The sequence below is a fragment of the Carettochelys insculpta genome, chromosome 2 (genome assembly GCF_033958435.1).
Source record: "Carettochelys insculpta isolate YL-2023 chromosome 2, ASM3395843v1, whole genome shotgun sequence".
NCBI classification, from domain to species: domain Eukaryota; kingdom Metazoa; phylum Chordata; order Testudines; family Carettochelyidae; genus Carettochelys; species Carettochelys insculpta.
The window spans coordinates 190,191,054-190,212,897 of NC_134138.1; the positions used below are offsets into that span (position 1 = coordinate 190,191,054).

The 21,844-nt window shown below is 42.9% G+C and overlaps 1 protein-coding gene across 6 annotated transcripts in view; it reads right to left on the reverse strand.

The window, feature by feature from the left end:
* GOLGA4 (golgin A4) overlaps positions 1-21,844 on the reverse strand; it is a 103,792-nt gene that overhangs the window by 6,067 nt on the left and 75,881 nt on the right. For 5 of the 6 annotated variants that reach the window (XM_074988165.1, XM_074988161.1, XM_074988160.1 and 2 more), the window contains 6 exons: positions 21,583-21,636; positions 19,042-19,155; positions 17,759-17,779; positions 17,496-17,564; positions 15,658-15,733; positions 3,159-3,262 (listed from right to left, as the gene is read on the reverse strand). In XM_074988165.1, coding sequence (XP_074844266.1) covers positions 3,159-3,262; positions 15,658-15,733; positions 17,496-17,564; positions 17,759-17,779; positions 19,042-19,155; positions 21,583-21,636 — 438 coding nt within the window. The remainder of the gene's footprint in view (positions 1-3,158; positions 3,263-15,657; positions 15,734-17,495; positions 17,565-17,758; positions 17,780-19,041; positions 19,156-21,582; positions 21,637-21,844) is intronic. The other variant, XM_074988162.1, reaches the window with a different exon arrangement.

Sequence of the window (21,844 nt, forward strand, 5' to 3'; positions counted from 1 at the left end):
GCAGAGGTACCAAAGTGAATGTCAGTATTGGTAATCAGCTTATGCAACCAACACATGGATTACACATATCAAAAACATACAAACACACAGATTGACATTTTCACTCTAGAACAGACTCCAGGATTGTATAATAGAATTGCGAATCACAGCACCTGTAAAAGCTGTGCTCTACATTTCTGTAAGAACTGGCTTTTTACCATGTTTGACAAACAAAATTTCAACACAATGTGCACTATAAGTATTCTTGGTTAATTGTTCTTTATTCACATGGTGTTTGAGAACATTGTGGTCTAGTAAAATAGTAAAGACAAACATAACAAGGAGCATTCCCAGAAAAATTTACATTGTAATTTCATATGACACAGAAGAGAGGCACCAGACTAAGTAGGGTAGGAAGACAATTAATTGTAATGGCTACTCAAGGGTGGGTGGAGTGACTGATCAATTTATTTCTGGAGCTTTGAATAAGTACACATAAATACACACGATTAACTATATATATTATATATACACATTTATTTGTAAGAAATAAAATGTATTTGATAATTCTAAGAGCTATTTCTATGCTGGTGTTCACTAGGGCCGTGTCTACACATGCCCCAAACTTCAAAATGGCCACGCAAATGGCCATGTCAAGGTTTACTAATGAAGCGCTGAAATGCATATTCAGCGCTTCATTAGAATGCGGGCGGCCGCGGCACTTCGAAATTGACGCGGCTTGCCGCCGCGTGTCACATCCAGACGGGGCTCCTTTTCGAAAGGACTCTGGCTACTTCGAAGTCCCCTTATTCCTATGAGCTCATGGGAATAAGGGGACTTCAAAGTAGGCAGGGTCCTTTCGAAAAGGAGCCCCGTCTGGACGAGACGCGTGGCGGCAAGCCGCGTCAATTTCAAAGCGCCGCGGCCACCCGCATGCTAATGAAGCGCTGAACATGCATTTCAGCACTTCATTAGTAAACTTCGAAATGGCCATTTGCGTAGCCATTTCGAAGTTTGGGGCATGTGTAGATGTAGCCTAGGTGGGATACGACTAGTGGCTTGGCTATTCACTTTGTGGAAGGCATTCCACATAAAGAGGGGATATGCAAAAAGGGTATAGGTGGTTATAAGCAAGGTGAGCAAGTGCGTATCATTAGTAAAGTGGTAGTAAGATGTAATGTGGTAAGAGAGTATGTTGGTTAAGTAGGCAAAAGGTGTTACATAGTGCTATGAAAGTAAGAACAATCAATGTGAAGCAGAATGAGCAGGAAGGAATGAGCATGATCATATCAATGGATCAAGAAGATCTTAGTTGTTGCATTATATTTGGGGTAGGATGGGGAAATGATGGAGCTGGCAAAGATGTTCAAGAACAAAGAGCTTGCTGTAAACAAGATACGAGAAATTTAGCTGTCTGGATACATAATTTAAGTTTAGATCTTAGAGATGTTGCACTTGAAAGGAAGGTAGAAAGTGGACACTGCCTGATATGAAGAGCGGATCAGTCAATGTTGATTCCTCGGGATGCAAGCCTGGATGACAGAGAATGATGTTATCAACAACAATGTAAAATATAAGGCCTGGATTTTGGAAGGAAAGAAAAAGTAGGTACTTGGTCACATTAACTTGCCTTGAAGCGATGTGTGAGCAACCGTCAATAAGAACAGATTGAGATGTGGGTTCAGATAGAGGGAAGCCACTCAGGAGTGGAAGGAAAATTTAAACAAACAAACAAACAAAACAACTTTGAAAATGTCTCTCCATTATTTAAACTGAATAAAATGTCTGTCTCAATTAAAATAAAACTAATACCTTCCTAAGCAAGTTTAAGAGCTAAACATCTGCATTTACTTAAGTGTAATTTATTTTCATTTTGGATATGTATACAATCTTAGAAAGCCATCTCCAGGAATGACTTCTAACTCTGTCTTCATTTGAGAGAGGATGCAACTTTCAGAAGATTTTTTTACATGAAGCAACTTGCACCCTGGATGGAAGCCAGACCCCTAAAATTATTCTACTATAAATATCTCTACAGTAATGCAAATTGCATGTCAGATGAGAATTTTGCTCTTACTTCAGACCACAAGCAATCTATATGGCTATATACTTTTACACTCACTACTTTTGTGGCTTCTTTCCTTCCTAAAATATTGATGAAACTAAGCATAGCTTTAATGTGTTACTACTACCAAACTACTCACATTTGCAATTTCAAAGTCCTAATTTAAGTAAAGTGGTATACTGGATACTTAACAAGAAAAAAAAATCAGTAGCACACATAAATGGAGGCACACTAAATATAGCTTAAACATTAAAATTAGTGTGGAGATGTTTCAAATTAGACATCACTAATGTACATGTATTAATCAAATTGTAGGATTTTGGTCCGGTATTCTCACAAAGGTTGGCTTAAGCGGCTCAGTGTGGTTGTTTGTTACATGTCAAAACCACTCCTGCTACATTCAAACAATAAACTTCATAACAAATATAATTTATTTAGAATTCTAATTAAGTTATGAGAGCTGTAGTGTTTAAATATTAGCCTCATCTCATAGTAACAGTAGAAATATTATAAGTGCATTTTGTCTGAGGAAGGAAAGATTTTCATTTAACACAAACAACCTGCACAGGTAATACATCTTATGACATTATCTCTTTCAAACCAACTCCACTTCCATGTACGAGTTATTTCATATTACTTTTCAAACTAGTTACTTAGACTGCCGACCGAAGAAGGGTGTCACTGGCTGGCATTTCAAACTGACAAACCTGACTTTCAGTCAGCCACTTCTATCACTCAAAATTCCCAAAAAATTAACAAACACCATCCAGAAAACATACAAGCCTTTGGAAAATAAGCCCTTTTTTTTTTTTTTTTTTTTTGAGACGATGCTTCTGAATCTTCAGAACTATTTGCAATATATTGTTCAGTATAATTGGTGTTGCTGGTGTTTGGTGTCAAAACAACATCTTAAGTTCATGAGGGAAAAAAGAAACCGAGATCTATACTTCAAACTCTGAACAGGACAGAAAGCCTGCTCTTTACACGCTGTCTACTACTGTCACAGCATTCCATCAATAGCACATATACGGTGCTCAAAACCTATACAGCAAGAGTGAGAAATGCAATCCTAATCCAAACCATATGTCAAATCACAGAATACAGCATTCCATACCTTTGTCTCGCGGCCCATCATATATTCAAACAGCACCTTCCTCAAGTATTCAAACTCAGTAGGCTCTCCGAAGAGAGAGACATCAGCATGGCAGAGATTCCCATCTGCGTAAACCAAAGTGAGACTGTATTTAGACTGACAGTCACGCATATAATCCAAAATTATTCTTACTTAGAAAATGATTGGAACCAAATATAGTAAAACAATAAAACCTATTAACCTGGACAATTGTGCCAAATGCCTAAAATTTAATTGTAACCATGTAAAATAGTCCACCAAATCTATACAGAAGATATTCAATTTTTTCTTTTTTCTTTTTTTTTTTTTTAAATAAGTGTCTTGGTCTTTCTTCTACACCAACACACAGAAACAGATACATTTAAAACAGAATTTGCTTGATTGCTGCTGCTGCTACCTTCCTCCAGTACAATTTCATTCAGAAGCTTGTGTCAGCTCAACTGAATCAAGAAATCACACCAGTTTAGTTGCTTACTTTAAAATCTGAATACGTACACAGCATAAATTCGTCTAACTAGCATTCTTAGTCTTACAGCCCTGAAAGCAGCTTTTGTAGTTCTGACCTGATTGGAAATTGAATTAGTCAGTACCTTTCTAGATCAGGCCTATATACACAAAGGCTGTGTCTACACGGGAGCCCACCATCGAAAGGACAAAATCAAAAACCAGGAATCAACATACCGGCTTTCGAAAGCATAAAGCCACACGGCAAAGGCGGATCACAGTTCCGACCCTCTCTTTCGATGACCCGTCCTGTTATTTCGAAAGGGAGCATCCACACGTGTCCAACCGCCCTTTCCGAAGAAGGGAGGCGGAGATGCTGTGGGCAGGGTCACATGGCTGCCAAGCCCTTCCGGGGCCCGCAGCCAGGTGCCTCCTTAAAGGGCCCTGCTCCAATTCTCCCGCCCTGCACTAGCCAAGGCCTGCTGAGCTGCCAGCAGCAACGCAAACCCCAGTGCAGCAGCACCATGGCCGACGACACCCTGCTCCTGGCACTGGATGCAGGCATCATGGAGACTGTTGCCCACCTTGTCTGCATGGTCGCTGTAACTGCCCCCTCCTCCTTGGGGGACAGAATGGCCCCCCGCAGAGGACATGGACCCCCCCCACACCCTGCACCCTACTCCCCTGGCACCCCGGTGCCCGTGGAGCTAAGCCAGAAGCATGGACTGGTGGAAGTGACTGGTTCGAGGGCAATGGGACGATGCCACATGGCTCTGGAACTTCTGCATGAGCTGGGACACCTTTCAGGAACTCTGCCACTGGCTGGCAACCACACTGAGGCACCAGGACACCACCATGTAGCCCGCACTCCTCCTCGAGAAGCGAATTGTGACTGCGATATGGAAACTGTCCACGGCAGACTCCTACCGCTCAGTGGGACACCAGTTCGGGGTGGGCAAGGCTACCATCAGAGTGGTGCTCATGGAGCTAAGCCAGGCCCATGGCACATCCCCAACACAGGGAGGGGGCTCATGGGCACAGGGACCCCCCGGGGGCTGCTAGCCGGGAGGGGGCATGGGGGGGCACTGGCTGGGAACACCCTGCCACACCCTCATGAGAGCACATTACCTCCCTCCTATACAGGTTGTCTGTGCCATAAATACGATGCTCCTGCATGAGGTCATCTGTGTCAGGGACCTGGACACCATCATCCAGGGTTTCCCCTTATTGGGGTTCCTGAACTGCTTCGGTGCCCTGGATGGGACGCACATCCTCATCCATGCCCCACCACACAGCACTGGCCACTATATCAACCATAAGGGCTACCACTCGGTGGTCCTCCAGGCCGGTGGATCACAATGGCCAGTGGATCACAAAGGCCGGTTCATGGACAACTATGCGGGCCGGTCAGCGTGAACCCATGATGCCAGGGTCTTCTGCAATTCTGGCCATGCCAGCATACGGAGGCCGGCACCTTCATCCCCCAGCGGGAGATGCCAGTTGTGGACACCATGCCACTCTGCATGGTTGCGGATGCGGCATACCACCTGCTGTCATGGCTGATGTGGCCCTATACTGGCCACCTTGACCCCAGCAGGGAGTCCTTCAACACCCACCTCAACCAGGCCCGGTATGTGGTTGAGCAGGCTTTCCAGCGCCTCAAGGAGTGGTGGCGGTGCCTCCTTGCTCGCCTCGAGGTTGGGGTGCGCTATTTCCCACAAGTGGTGGGCTCCTGCTGCATCCTCCACAACATTGTGGAGGACAAGGGGGATGCCTACATTTGGGGAGGGCGGCTGAGGCCATGGTGGGGTATTCGAGCAGCTGGCTGCTGTTGCCAGGTGAACTGTGATGGGGTCTGGATCTGGGAGGTCCTCCGGGTAAGCCTTGCCCCTGGGCAGCACTGACCCCCCCCCGATGCCCACCCCTCACTGTGCCCCCCACACATCCACCCGCACCACCACCACCACCACACCCATGCCTCCCCACCCACAGGACCACAGGACATGGGCATTGGTGCACAATAAACCTTTACCAACATAAACTTAAAATCAGTGTTGTATGTGAACCTGTCACTATTTACAATGTGGGTGCGGTGGGGCATCCATGTATGCTGTGGAGCAGGGGCGGAGGGGCCTGAACTGGGAGGATCACTCAGGCATGGGAGTTGTGGGCCAAGAGCCCTGCTGGCCCTGGGATTCCCTTCCCTGCCCTAGGAGCGAGCAGAGAGCACTGGAAGGTAGGGGCGTGGTGGGATGGCAGCAGATTATTGGTGTGGGCCTCTGTGGGGGGGTGTGGGGTGGGCAATGGCCCCTGGGGAGCCTCTGTGGGGGGCTTAGGGAGGGTGGGCAACTGTGGTGTGTGAGCAGAGGGCCAGGAGCTGTGCCACATTACCCATGTGCTCCTGCAGAGTCCCATGGATGCCCTCCAAGCAGGACACGAGCCGGTCACATGCCTCCCTCCACCATGCCAGGTCGGCCTCCTCCAGCCGGAGGCGCTGCTCCACCAGCTCAGCCTGGTGGAGGCTGGCAAGGTTGTCCCTGTGTGCCACTGCAACCTCTGGCTGCGCACCCAGCAGGCTGGTGCTGTTGGAGGTGTCTGGCCCCTGTCCTATGCCTCCAGGAGGGTTCTTAGGGACCACTGACACCGATGGGCTGTGTGGGCCCTTGCTTGCTACACCTGGAAGGGGAGATGGATGGCATGTCAGTCCCCAAGCAGGACCACATCCCCCTGTACCCCCCGGACTCTGTCCCAGCAGGGCCCCACCTCCCCTGTCCCCCCAGGGGCCTGGCCATGGTGGGCATGACATCCACGCGGTGTCAGGTACGTACAGGGCTTCCCCTCCAGGTGGGACCATCTTCAGGTGCGTGCCAGCCCGTGGATGTCCCACTGGGCAACTGAGTGCCCAGAGCTGTCCACGGATCTGGGTGCTGGGTGGCGCAGGCAAGTGCAAGGGGCATGTTGAGGCCTGTGGCCAGCTGGGGTGTCTGGTCCTGGGCCTCCAGGCCTGTGCCCAGTCCACTGGCATGGGTGCCACCCCTGCCCTGCCAACTGGGGTACTGGCCCTTCTGTGCACTTACCGGGGTGAGCCCACAATAATCTCTGGTGACGCCCAGCTCCCCGTGGCCCGTTTGGATGCCTGTGAGAGAACATCTATGATGAGGTCACCCTCATCGCTAGACCAGTTCCAGGTGGTGTCTGACCCCTGGCTCGGGCTGGCTTGTCCTGGCTTCTCTGGGTCGGGGGGTGTCCAGGACCGCTGGGGGTGCGGAGCTGCCCTGGGGTCCCAAGATGGCTCAGAGCTCCCAACAGTAGGGGCAGGTGGAAGGACCTGCCCCTGAGTGCCCAGCCTCAGCCTGGACCCAGGCATAGCCTTGCTGGAGCTTGTTAAACTGGTCAGTCCATGGGCCAAGTGAGTGAAGGTGGCAGTGTTCCTCCCCTTGACCACCTCCCCCCATCTCCTGGAGGATCTCCTCTTCCTTGCAGAGACCCGGGGGATCTCTGAGTTCAGGGTCCATCCAGCACGGGCCCCTTTTCTTCTTTTCTGGGATGGGCTCCTGGGATCCCTGTGAGAGCTCTGAGGGAGGTCCTGGGGCTCAGGAGGCTGCCAGGCACTGGTCATGTGGCCTTTGCTGTCGTCAGGGGTGGCTGAGCAGGAGTGCTCATGGCAGCTCATGCTGTTGCAGCTTGCCTGCTCTCAGCTTCCTGACACGGGGTTCCCGGGTCCGTGCAGCTTTAAGAGCAGCTGGATGCATGGGTCATAGAGCTCTGCTCTGCAGGGCAGAGCGTCTCTGTGCTCCGGCTGGATGCCATCATGGAGGACTTCTCTTTTGAAAGAGCAGGCCCTGGAGTGTCTACATGTGCCTTCTTTCGACGTTTTTCAACGGGGGGCGGGGCGCTCCTCCCACTATGGAATCGGGTGCAGCTTTCAACATCTGGGGTGCATTCCTCTGATTTCCAATCGAAAGAGAGCATGGCATGTGTAGATGCTCCCTCTGTTCTTTCGAAAGAGGGCTAGTCTTTCCGGAATATTGTGCACATGTAGACACAGGCAAAAGGTTTATATCACACAATTGTTATAGTAAAATTGCCCAATTTAAAAGGATGAGGGTGATGTGTGGAGGTAATGAGGTGGTTGAGAGCCTACATCTGATATATTTTCAGTTTTTAATATTCTTTCCAATTATGTCTCCCTTGTTAAAAGTGTGTTATTATTTATATTACCAGAGTACCTACAAGCCCCAGTCCTGGACCCAATGTGCAAGGTGCTCTACAAACAAAGAAAAAAGATTGTCCCTGCTTCAAAGAGCTTACAGCTTACGTATAAGACAAAAGATGCATACATACAGATAAACAAACAGGGGTTTACAAGGAAACAATCTTGGTTAAGTGTTCCAGGCAGTTGTCTCTGGAAGCCAGAAGCCTTTCCATTATCAAGTTTGTGTAAGCATTGTGGCAGAAGATTTATAAGGAGGAATGTGAAACAGGATAGTGAAGTTGCTTTGTGGATGTTTATGGGGAGCATCTCCCCCGCATGCAGGAGAGCTTGAAGGTTTTGAAAATGCAAGAAGTAGGTGATGGAGGCTGATGTTACTGACTGATGGAGGTTGGGGTCAACATTTCTCCAGTAAATGAGCAGGGCCTTGAAAATGAAGACAAGCACTACATATTCAATGCAATAGAGAACAGGGAGCCAGTAGATGGATAAAAATGCAGGCTAGGAAAATAATCTTTGCAGCAACCTTCTGAATGGATATGAGAGGGGCAAGAATGCATTTATCAAGGCAAGAGAAAAGGATGTCACAGTAACTGAGATGCGAGACAATGAGATCCTGGATAGCTTTTTCAGCTGTGTGGATGGACTGGAAAAGCCGTATCTTAGGGATGTATTAAAATAGAATTTTGTAGATTTAGACACAGAATAGATGCACAGACCTTGCCAGAGACGCACAAGATTACACAAAGATAAAGAATAAAGAGAAAGAAGAAATCAAGGGCAAAAGTTCCCTGCCACACAAAGGTGGATGGCTGATGAGGAGGATCATCCATGGGACACACTGAATGATCCAATAGATCTATAGGGGAGAACCAAGAGAGGAAAGAGTCACAAACTAAAGGAGGACAAGATTTCAAAGAAAAGCACTGTGGCCAGTCAAAGGTAGATGAGAAGTCATGCATGAGTTCGGAGCACTTATTCTAAGTTTGGCTATGAAGCCATCATTAAACACTTTGGAGAGAAGTATTTCAATGGAGTGCAAGAGAGAGAAGCCATATTGCAGGGAGTACGGGGTGGAACTGCAAGAGAGGTATTCCAGACAGGGATTGCCAACAGCATGTTTAATGAACTTAGAGATAAAAGGGACAAGGGAAGTGGAAGAACAGCTGGAAAGACAAGTGGGGTCAAGGACAGATTTACTTATTTCTTATTATGGAAGAAACTAAAAGATGTTTTTTTGTGCGGGGGAAGACAGAGGTTAAGGAGAAAAGTAAGGTAGGACATAAGAGTAGACATGAAGATGATAAAATGGGTCACTGAGGCAAATGGAGAGCAAATGAATTCGTCAGAGAGGGAAGAATACATGAAAAACTACTGAAGGAGGGAAGTAAAATCATGTTGTATTTTGTTAACTTTCTCCTAAAAAGAGAGGCAAGATCTTGTATAGAGCAAGAAGTGGAAGGACAATGAAATTAGACAAGTAGAAGGATTTAAAGAGCAAGTGAAATGCAGCAAAAAGGCAGCTAGGATTGAAGACATGATAATTACGTAAATTAGAGAAGTAGAATCTTCAGCTAGGAAGATGACAGAAGGGAAGGAGAAAATAAATCTGTACCAGAGGAAATCTACCTAGTCAAATAATATCCACTAGACAAGCTCTGCAGCTTGACTACAGGTGCAAAGGAAGCTGCTTTTGGGGGTGGTGGGAGGGTACATGTGAAATTTGTGATCGGAGAGTGGGGCAAAAGACTCAAGAGCTGAGGTAAATGAAGGATGGAGAGCATCAGCAGTCGTATCAGCAGAAGAAAGGGAGGAGAGGGCTAAGAGCAGACAAGGAGTCATCAGTGTTTATGGACTGGAAACAACAGAAACGCCAAGTGGTGGGGTGTGTTGAATGAGGGCTGATGAGCGATGCTAAAAGAGACCAGGTGATGGCTGGAGAGGGAGAACTAAGCAACAGGTATCGGAAAGAGAGCAGTGCTTGGTAAAGACCAAGTCTCCCGAACAGCCTTTTAGGTCAATAAGAATAGGCTGAAGAGGTGAGGGCGAGCAAATGTGCAGCTAAGGAGTCAGAGGGCTCTGCAAGCTGAAAGATGAAGTAACAGAGGATGAGCACTGGCGTCTAAACAGAGGAAGAACGAGCTTGGAAGTCAAAATAAGAGGAAGGCAGATGGGAAGGAGTTGGGTGGACAGTAGATGAAGGGGGAAAGGGGAGAAGGACCCAATGCAGTAGTTTGAAAGAGTGGTAAGGGAGACGGAGGGGGCAGGAGGAGAGTTGAAAGAGCAAGAATGGATGAGAAGCCCAATAACCCCAATTATGGTCTGATCCAGAGCAGTACCTCTGTAAGAGAGAACAGCTGCCAAAGCAGAGCTGGATGAGTGGATCCAAGCCTGTGAGAGCCAGGAGCTGGAGCAGTGAAATATGCAGAGGAATACAGATGGCAACTATTTTTAGATATAAAGTAGGTATTCCAGAGACCAACAGAAAGAAAAAGCTGCAGGGGAAAGTGGGCAGAGGAGATGAGGATTGGTGGTGAGAGGGGGCAGTGGCCACACTTGGCCAAAATTTTGAAATGGCCATGCAAATGGCCAAATTGGAGGATACTAATGAGGTGCTGAAATGAATATTCAGCACCTCATTAACATGCTGCCAGCTGCGACACTTCAAAAGTGCCGCATTTCGATCACGTGTGGCACAGCTACTTGGGCCCCTTTTTGAAAGGACTCCAAAGCCTTCGAAATCCCCTTATTCCTATCAACTGATCAGTCTGTGGGGTCCATTCAAAAAGGGCCCCATGTAGCCAAGTCACGTGAGATCAAAATGCGGCCCTTTTGAAGTGCCCTGGTTGGCAGCATGCTAATGAGGCACTGAATATTCATTTCAGTGCCTCATTAGTATCCCCCAATTTGGCCATTACCATGGCCCTTTTGAAATTTTGGCCAAGTGTGGCCACAGCCAGGGAGTAGAGAGGTAGGGATGAAGGACATCTGGGGTACAAGTGAGGAGGATGATATGGATGTGGGAGCTACATGTGTGCTGATTGAGGAGTGGGGGACAGATTGGGAGGAGAAGGGAAGAGAGGCACGTAGAGGTGGGTGAAACTGTAAAGAGACAAGGATAACCAGGTAGGAGAAAATGGAGCCAGAGAGTGTATGTGGAATATGTTATGATGCAGAAAAGGTGTGTGGCAGATGGATGATAAATTTCTCTGCCCTAATGTACTAATTGTGTACACATGGTCACCTATGAATTCCTCATAAGACTACTACAAAACTTTCATTATCCATATGCTCACCATTCATAAAGAATACAACAATCATTTTTAGCAACTCCACATACTGAATTAAAAAGAAGTCTTTTATATAAAAAACAGCTGTTCAGTGGTTTCCCTTTAAAGTAGATCTGTCAAAATTCTCTAACAGATGAAAGCTTCTCCCTTGATTAGAAATAGTATAGTGATCAACTGCTCAATTACTATTTAAGTGTCACCAGACCTATAGGGTTTGGTTTTCACTGGAGCCTTAGAGAGATCACTTTACCCACATCCTATTGGTCTGTATTTAGAATCAATTGCAGACCTTATATGTTGGCAGCATCTTCAGCTTCTCACTTCAGTTATAAAATGTTCCTGTCTAGACCTATACATCACTTTTCTTCCAGAGTTTCTAAAATCAGGTTTCAGCTTATGCATTAGTCACAGAAGTTCTGTCTTTCCAAGTGTTGTTAGATACATTGGCAGTATTTTCATATTCCTTCTCTATCCAAAATTTGCTTTCTACTTACTTTTCTTTCTCCAAAATAATAGCTTCCTGACTCTAAGCAATTACAGAGCAAGTCTGGAAAAGGAAAGATATGTGCCAGATTGTTTGGATGGTGCCTCTTGTGATCCATTTCAGGCACCATCATCTGTATTAATCTGACTCAGCATTTTCAAAGTATTGCTTCATTCTGGAGCAAATGGAAAATGTACAACAGCAAAATCCATTCAATTTCAGCAACACAATTACTAGTTATGCATGTTTATCACAGTTTATGCCGTACTGGTATAATCACTATTGAAATCAAGTTTGCCTATAATACAATATCATTTTACACTATGTTGGAATGCACATTGTGGTACTAACTTCACATATTAATCAGCAAATATTTAAAACCTTATCTTACAACTTTTTATAAAAAATCTATACCAACAAAGCTAAAAGATGAAAATATAACTAATGTATGGTAGACCAGGGGCTCAAATTAAGATATGTCAATATAAGTATTTAAGTATTACTCAAGTATTTTTAACCCAGCATACTTGCATCTAAATTTGGAGGTTTTACTGCTTTAACTATATAAATTTCTACTCTGATATACATGTTGAACCTCTCTAATCTGGAACTCACTCATCCGGCAACATCTGTAATCTGGCATGATTTTAGTTAGGTGGATGACCACTTATCATGGGTGTAGCCAAGTTTCCCATGATGAAGTTTGCTTACAAGCACCAGTTAAGTATCAGAGGGGTAGCCGTGTTAGTCTGGATCTGCACAAGCAACGAGGGGTCCTGTGGCGCCTTATAGACTAACAAATGTATGAGCATAAGCTTTCGTGGGCAAAGACCCACTTTGTCAGATGCAGGTAGTGGAAATGGCTCTCAGGGTTCTGTGCTTTTATTTAGCTCTAATCTACCCCTATAGAGCCTAGTAAGCAGTGCAAGTGTTGGTAATGCTGCTAGACAACATTGACTGCCTGTGGTCTGGCAAATTCTCTCCTCTGGCACGGGTCAGGTCCTGGGGATACCAGACGAGAGAGGTTTAACCTGTAGTAATAATGAAGGTGTGATAAGACTAAACCTAATTCTAGAGGTCTTCCTTTGGAAATTCCCATCTTATTTGGCTTCTCACTTTTTTTTTCAGCACCGTCCCACTTGACAGAATGGACATTTCAGAAAAATAGCTTCACAGATCCACAATGAAAGGAACGAGTACTACAAAGCACACCCACCAGAATCACTGATCTTCATATCTAGGACAAAGAAATAAACCCTACATTCTTGAAGAATAATGATTCTTGTCCAAATATATATGCAAGCTTAACAAGCAGCTTTCAGAAAACCCACAGTTGTGCATTTACCCTGAACATGAAAATACATTTTACAGGTTTCTCTAAAGCTAACAACTTCAGATGTATTAAAACGTGTATTTGCAATTGTAAAGATTTTTTTAAAATTTAAAACAAACAGAAAAATATAAAAAGCCAATATTAAGAAAAAGATGCTAAATAAAACACTCAGTACGCACAGGAAGACAAAGGAATACTGATGTATTTTATTTAAAACTCCTAGCCTTCGTGTTTGTTCTTACATTTTGATATAGGAAAGGGCCACTGCATTACCACAAAAATGACATGATGATTTAAAATCTAATCTGAAGGATGCTTTTTTCGGTAAAAGAATGTATGAGCCATGCTAACATCATGGCTTCATTAACTCAGCCACGCAAAACAAAATTTAGTATACTTTTCTCATTATGCCACTAACGTAGCTTTAGCTATCCTATCTTAGTCTGGACATTCTTTACTGGAAAATGATAAAACATATTATACTAGTCAGTGGCGGTTCTCCTGACACAGATCACGTCACTCCCTGCAAGTTTTTTTTTTTTTTTTTTTTGTTTTTTACTGGCATGACTTCTGCAAGAAATTCAAGCTCCTTGCCCTCTCTCTCAATTAAATACACAGAGAATTGCTGTGCCTGTGATGATGACCAGGGCTTACCCACCTGATGCTCTCCTTCACTGTTCCTGCTGTGGAGGCACATCCAGGCAGGTGTGAAAGCAAGCAGGCACTGCCCTCCACATCTCTCATTGGCCACAGCAGCCAACAGGCTGGGAGTCTCTAGGATGGACTGGGGGAGAAGGTCAAGGCAAAGAGGGAGACTGTAGGAGGAGCCTTGAGTGTGGAGGGGAGCTCTCCCTGGAGGCACAAACTGGGGGCTCTTGGGAGAAGTGGGCCAGGGCACAGGGGCCAGAAATGTTTTGAGGAGGAGAGCTGAGGGTTGTGTGGATCTCTAAGAGGTGTGTGGGAATGATGGACAGAGCCAGCTGAAGCTCGGGTCTGCTCTACATGATGGGAGGCAAGGAGGGGTTCCTGTAGCTCCTCAGGAAGGTCCATTTGTATTTAATGTCAGCCCCAGGGTGCACATCGCTGCTCTTCCAGCACCACACTCCATCTGTCTATCCCCACAACCCCTCCTCCCCAGCTATGTGTCTGTTTGAATTTGCTCCTCTAATCTCTGTCCTGGGCTGAGCCACTATCTGTGGTTTCCCTCTCCTCTCCTACCCACTGTGGAGGTGTGGCAAGGCAGCTCTGGCACCAGCCCCCACAGCTCCTATTGCCTGCAGTTCCTATCCAATGGACTGGGGACAGAGCTAGTGCAGGGGTCAGGGGATGAAGAGGAAAAACAGACCTCTGGAAACGTGCTGCAGCACAGAGTAAAGTTGGAGATGGGGGAACTGCATGCAGGGAACTGCCCCCCCCGGCAAGGGAATGTGCCCCACGCCAAAATTTCCGAGGTTCGTGGCCCACTCTTCTGAACTCTCTTCGTCTTTCTCATTGTTACTGGGGTGTTCAGATCCCTATTAGTACTGAGGGCATCTTTCACGTGACAGGCTTGGCTTCCTACACTTTATGACTGTTCTATTACTAAATCTCTGGGCTGCAGTTCCCCCCCTTTATCAGCTGTGTTAAGCACCTAATAAGCCTTTTTCTCTAGAATCCTGTCACAGTGACTAATTAAAGTCATTCAGAACTAGCTTCTTCAAAATAAAGTAGTGTTTAATTACCAAAATGAACATAGTATTAAGGAAAATAGGTTAAACACACAGTCTTACTTAAATTTAACCTCTCTATCCATAACTCAAGTAGGTCCATCCTAATCCCAGGTCTCTCTTGGGAAGCCCAACCTGCTAGCTACAGACTCTGTGTCTCTCTATTAACATGTGTTTCTTGCCTGTGTGTCAGCCCTCACTGACACTCCCTGGCAGTCTCTGGCCATCCAATCCCTATGCTTTTCTAGACCATGGGACTGCTAACATTTTTGTGTACCATATGATCTGTCTTCTCAGCCTTTGCAAAACAGCTGTGTTATCTGAGTTGAAGCCGAACAGTCACCACTTCCCCATTGTAAACCTGGCAAATTTATGTATTAATTTGGATGCTCCTTACTTAGACCTTTCCTGCTTGGTAACTTCAACAATGCTCAAAGTAAGTACTGGATCAAAATAAAAAGATGTGCAACCATACTCATACAAAACAACAGATATTTTCCTGTTCATCACAGTATTTCATCCATTCAAAGTAACTTAAAAGATTCCTGAGGCATGGTTATGGACTGATGGTACTGCATTATGCATGTGTACAGGGCTACATAATTAAATCCCACCCCATAGTCAGACCATAGATTCACAATCAAATACTTTCAGCTTTCTGTGCCTCACTGATCGTTGTGATTTTTTTTTCTTGTTTACTCCTGATAGTAGAGAAACAAAGCTCTCAAGAGCTCTGGTAGAGAAGTTAAAAAATTCTAATTGTGGTGACATAACATAACTGTAATAAAAGGGTCATGGAAATCACATGACAGCTCTATTAGGCTCTAATGGGATAAAATATGAGCAAAATAATTCCACAGTAAATCTCACAAGATCTTGTGCCACCATTATGCAGTTATTGACAGGCACATTACACAAAAAGATTAATGTAATACTTTCAAGCTATGCGAAGTATGACCATTTCTTTTAAAGGATTTTTATTTATTGTGTGGTGAAATAAGTTTTACTTACCTCTGTATGGGGACCCAACTGCTGTAACGTACACATTTTTCTCATAATTTTTCAACCGGTCTTCCAGCGTATGAATCTAAACAGTCACAAAAGGACTATTATTGAATATAAGCAATTAAAATTAAACATAACTGCAATGGCTCTCAGATAGACAACATAAACTTGTCAACCATCCATGTAAGTGGGATGCTTTATTTAGTTGAATGGAGAAAAAACAAACAAAAGAAAATAATAAAAATGGTTCCTACACTATGCTTTTTATCGGTTACAGGGTATAAAATTGTGAAAATTTAATTTTAAGTCTAAACACTTAGCTCTACTGTGGGAAGAAAAAAAATAATAAATTAATTTAATTCTTAATTTAGCACTGTTGATTCATCAGTTAACTCATGTGATTTAAAAAAACTGCAAACAACAAATTATTCCCAATTACCCACAATATTAATTGCACTGTTAAACAATCAGAATTGAAATGTATTAAATATTTAGGATATTTTCCTACATTTTTCAAATATATTTCAATTACAACACAGAATACAAAGTGGTCAGTGCTCACTATTATTTTTTATTACACGTTTGCACTGGAAAAATACCTATTTCTCCTGTAATTTTAAAATTCACCTCACATATGTACCGTAGTACAATCTCTCTACTATGAAAGTAAATTTTACAAATGTAGTTTTTCTTGTATAATGCGCTGAAAACCAAAACAAAGTAAAACTTTAGCATGTACAAGTCCCACTAAATCCTACTTCTTGTCCAGCCAATCACTAAGACAAACAAAAGTTTGCATTTGCAGGAAATAATGCTGTACATTTATGTATAATGTCACCTGACAGCAAGAAAAAGCACTTCTGCAGCCAGCATTGCAATCACTGCACCAAGTATGTACCAAGTATGCTAAACATTCACATGCTCCTTTATGGTTTGGCCATCATTCCAGAGAACATGCTGGTGAGGCATGGTTAAAAAAGTATTACTTATATTTGGGTCTGAGCTCCTTTTTCTTTGTTTTGCACATATTGTTCTATATATTTCATGTTAAAGCAGTCTCAGATGACCCAACACATGTTGTTTGTTTTAAGAACATTTCCACTGCAGATCTGACAAAATGCAGAGATGTTACCAAAGTGAGATTTCTAAGGACAGCCACAGAACTCAACCCAAGGTTTAAGAATTTGAAGAATCTCAACATTTGAGAATAATGGGGTAGTGGGGAAAGCATGCATTTCGAAGTCTTAAAGGAGCAACACTCTTGTATGGAAACGAGAGAACCTGAAGCATCAAAGAATATTAAGCTTCTGTTGATGGCACCTGACACAGATGATAGAAATGAATATATGTCAGTCTGAACCTGCTTTAAATTGTTATCAGGAAGAACCTATTATCATCTTAGACACAAGTCCTCTGGAATGGTGGTTGAAACATGAATCACACACAAATCTTTAGAGCATCTAGCACATAAATATGCTGCAACACTGACTACAGCGGTGCCATGTGAATGCCTATTCTCTTTTTCAGATGACACTGTAAACAATAATGATCAAGATCACCATATGTGGTGTCAGGAAGGAATTTTCCCCAAGTCAGACCAGCACTAACTTTGCTGTGTTACACTGTAGTTCCTACTACTGTTGGCCTGTGTTACATAATAGTTTAGCCTTCTGTTGATTATTATACTTTAATCTAATTTAGGGTGTTGAGTTTAGTGGGTGTGTGTGATGCTGGTCATACCTGTCATACAGAGGAGGTCAGACTGATAATCTAACCATCCCTTGTAGGTTTAAATCCTATGACTTTAGGGACACTGTTTTTAATTAGTTAAAGACCACCCCTACCTGCTCTATGAACTCCTGCTCTTTCAACTTGGAATCATTCACAAGAGTCGTCTTCTGAGCTAACTGTATCTGAAAAGAAAAATCACATATGGGATGCATCAATCAAGTTCTGTACATACATTATACATTTTATCTTGTTAAACTTTTTTTCCTTTCATCAGTTAATATATGGAATCCTAAATACAGCACTTCTAATCACAAGACACTTAGGAGCATAATATAAACATCTAAATAGCACAAAATTAATTAAATTCAAGTCTTACCTGAAGCTCTGATATTGTTGCCTAGAACAAGAAAGACACAATTAAAACACAATGCTTTTCATTTGCATCCTTAGGTATAGAATATAAAAATAAAATATAAAATATATTTCAAAAAGAATTCATGCCAACATGGAGACAAAAATACAAAGATGTTATGAAACAGTAGAAATAGATTGCACTTCTGCGGAAAGTTGAATGTATAAATCTAAGTGAAAAACACCATTGTTGGTACAAGCAATTCATGTAATCTGCATGATCTCTAAATCAGCATAACATATGCTGTACAGGATTAAATGACGCTTATTTACAGAATATTCATGTGGCATTTAAATAATTGGATTAAATGGTCAAATCTGTGAGACCTAGAAAGAAATGTTTCTGTTGTGTCTCAATATTTTAGGGCTTTCTAGCGTGCATTAATAAAATCTGCATATCTTTCATATTACTGTAAGTAGATGCAATAGGGCTGGTTTTCAATACTGTAGTTCAAGGCCTTCCACTTTTTTCTATATTCAAGACACATCCTTAATGTTACGTAACATTTAATATGCCCATTATACTATCTTTGTAAATTAATTAAAAGGAAAAGAAAAAGTTAAATTGCACATTGTCTTTCAGTCAACATCACATAAAGACATTTTACTAACATCACTGATATAATTCATGTTGCTCTGGCTGACGTATAACATACTTCTAATGTCTCCCATTGGTTCAAAGTAAAAAAAAAAATGAACATTTTTTGTAAAATGAATAGAAGAAAATTTATCCTCTTCCCCCACCAGTAATTTGAAATGTGTCCCATTAAGTGTAATACTGCTTTTAACCGTTATATAAACAGTAACTCAACTACATTTTGGTCCCATTAATCTGTACATCCATCTTTACGTGAATAAACAATTATTTAGTACCAGCTCTGACTTGACCTATTTGAGGTAGAGAAACCTTTTCATCTATTTTTGAATTCCAATTCAAAATTTAGGTAATCAAAATGGGCTATTTTGCATCCTCTTGAACAAGTTACAAGTGCTTCCAGTGTAAAGTCAATGTTTAAAAACCAAGAAGCAGAAGGAAAAAAGCAACCAAAAGGAAAACTATCAAAACAAGAACATATTAAATACTGCATAATTTGAGCAAACACTTGTCAAAGAACTCAGAACTGCACAAGAAAGCTAAGACTGGATACAAAATTCAAACTCAGGTCAATTAACAGCAACTACAGGGTCTCATGAAAACTGTGAAACTAATGCCTAAAGTTACAAGTATAAATATTAATGTCAGCTCACTTCTTCCTTGTGCCTGTTTTCCTCCTCTGCCAGCTTTTGTTTGTATTCCTTCTGCAATTCTTCCAGCTGTGTTTGCAGCTCATTTACTTTTGCTGTCATTTCTTCTTCACGAGCCTTCAGAATGAAAAATAAATGCATTAATCTACACACTTCATTGTTAATGACCTCTAAGGATGGAATTCTGACTGGATTATACAAATGGCACTTAACATATAGCTCAGATTCTCGCAGGGAAGAAAATATTCAACTGGAAATACTAAGGCTCTTAACTCAAAGTCTAGGACTACTCAATTTATATTACAATTAGGGCTATCGATTAATTGCAGTTAACTTGTGATTAACTTAAAAAATTAATTATGATTAAAATACAGATTGGGATTCACTGCACTGTTAAACAACAGAATATCAACTGACATGTATTAATTATTCTGGATGATTATTTACATTTTGAAATATATTGATTTTAACTACCACATAGAATATGACGTGCACAGTCTTTACATTATTTGATTACAGTAAACTCTTTCATATCCAGCAGCTGTGGGACCGGAAGGATGCCAGACAGTCAAATATTCTGGATAACAGAGAGGTATACTTAGCAATGCATAACACTAAAGAAAAATCAAGATTACATATTAAGAAACAAACTAAATGTATTTGGAATCCTTTAACAACAAAAATAGTATTGTACACTATAAACTTATACTGTATTTATTTGTATTTACTTTCACTATACTGTACTTCAGGAAAACATAACTAAAATTTACCTATGGTTAAAATGCTGATTATTTGAGAGTTCTGGATAATAAGATGCCAGATAGTAAAGAGTTTACTGTACTAATATTTGCACTATCAAAATGATAATAAAAAGAGTACTTCTCAATTCACCTCATACAAGAACACATGTGCAATCTCTTTATTGGGAAAGTGCAACTTACAAATGTAAATTTTGTTGTTGTTGTATAACTGCTCTTTAGGCAGGGAGGAGGAAAACTTTCAAAGCAATGGTGGGTAATCTGCAGCCCCCTGAGGCTTCACCTGATGATTCACTGCAGACAGCTGACTTGCAACATTCCAACTCAGGGAGGCGGGGGAGGAGCAGGGACAGAGTGTGAATCAAGTGATTGTGGTACCCCACAAGCGCTGGAAAGAAAGGGCAGGAGTAGGAAGTGCAGGGCTCCGGTGTCGAGGTGTATGGGGGAGGAGGGCAGACAAGGAGTCCATGGAGCTGTAGGTAGAACCCCAATGGGTCGCATGCTGCTGCAGCCCCCTGAGGTGAAGGCGAGCTGCTCACGTGGCCCATTCCCTATTTTTGGTTGCCCATTGCTGCTTTTGAGCCTAAGTCTTATCCACCCAATAACTAAAAAAAAGTTTGTTTACATTTACAGGAGCTAACGCTGCTTGCTTCTTAAGCTTTGTCTATGTTGCTAATTGAATGACAAGAGCTTCTGTTGTTCACAGATGCTTAAATCCCTCCCCTTTCCCCGCCCGCTGAAAGACCAATGTTTTGCCATGGCAAGTGGCAGGGTATACACCTCTATTAGCAGGGGAGCTCTCCTATTGATGTGAACACCACTCATAAAGGATGGAAGTATTGTGTCGGCAAAAGCGCAAACAAACAACATTTACACTGTCCTGTCATGTCACTAAAAGCTGCGTAGTGCATAATAGAAGCCCCCTAATATCCGTGCTGACCTCTGCTGGACTCTCTCCAATTCGCCCACATCCTTTTTGTAGTAGGGAGCCCAAAACTGGATGTAATACTCCAGATGTAGCCTCACCAGTACCAAATAGAAGGAAATAATCACCTCCCTCGATCTGCTGGCAATGCTCTTACTAATGCAGCCCAAATGCAGTTAGCCTTCTTGGCAACAAAGACAAACTGTTGACTCTTATCCAGCTTCTCATCTGTTGTAATGCCCAGGTCCTTTTCTACAGAACTGTGGCTTGCCCAGTTGTTCCCCATCCTGTAGCAGTGCTTGGGATTCTCTTAAGTGCAGGACTCTGAACATGCCCTTGTTGAACTTTATCAGATTTCTTTTGGCCCTAATCTCCAATTTGTCTAGGTCACTCTGGACCCTATCCGATCCTCTAGCACATCTAGGTACCTCGCTTCTTAGTGTCATCTCTGAACCTGATGAGGATGCACTCCATCCCCTCATCCAGGTTATTAATGAAGATACTGAACAAAACCGAGCCTAGGATCAACCCCGGCGTACTCTACAAAGTGTTATTTAAAATGCCACCTGCAAGTGAGACAGGTATTCACATGGCACTTTTATAGCTAGCATTGCAAAGTACTTGCATGTCAGATATACTAAATGATCATATGCAGACTTGACAAAATGCAAAAGAGGGTACCAATGTGAGATTTTTAAAAATCTACAGCGCTGTACCCAAAGTTCCATCCAAAAATCTGGAAGGGTGAGGTATGAGGAGCATGCTTTCAGAAGTCGTAAAAGAACAACATTCCCATGTGGAAGACACAGAACCCAAATCAAGCAAAAGGAAAATCAATCTTCTTTAGGTGGCATCACTCACATGATATAGTCTGTCCTCTGTGTAAATCTGAGTCACCAAATCTTGTGGTGTAACCTGTGAAATGTTTTACAATTCGATGTATAAAAATGTACTCTAGTTTATGACTCCCACTACTCTTCAGCCCCAGCACACACACAGACTCCTCCTTTTCAAGGATAACTTATTGAGACACCAAACAAAAGCCCCATTAAATCCAGAAAGGACATAACCATAATCCTTCCACTTCCAAAGCAGTAAACACAGCATAGTTGGGTGTATTGGT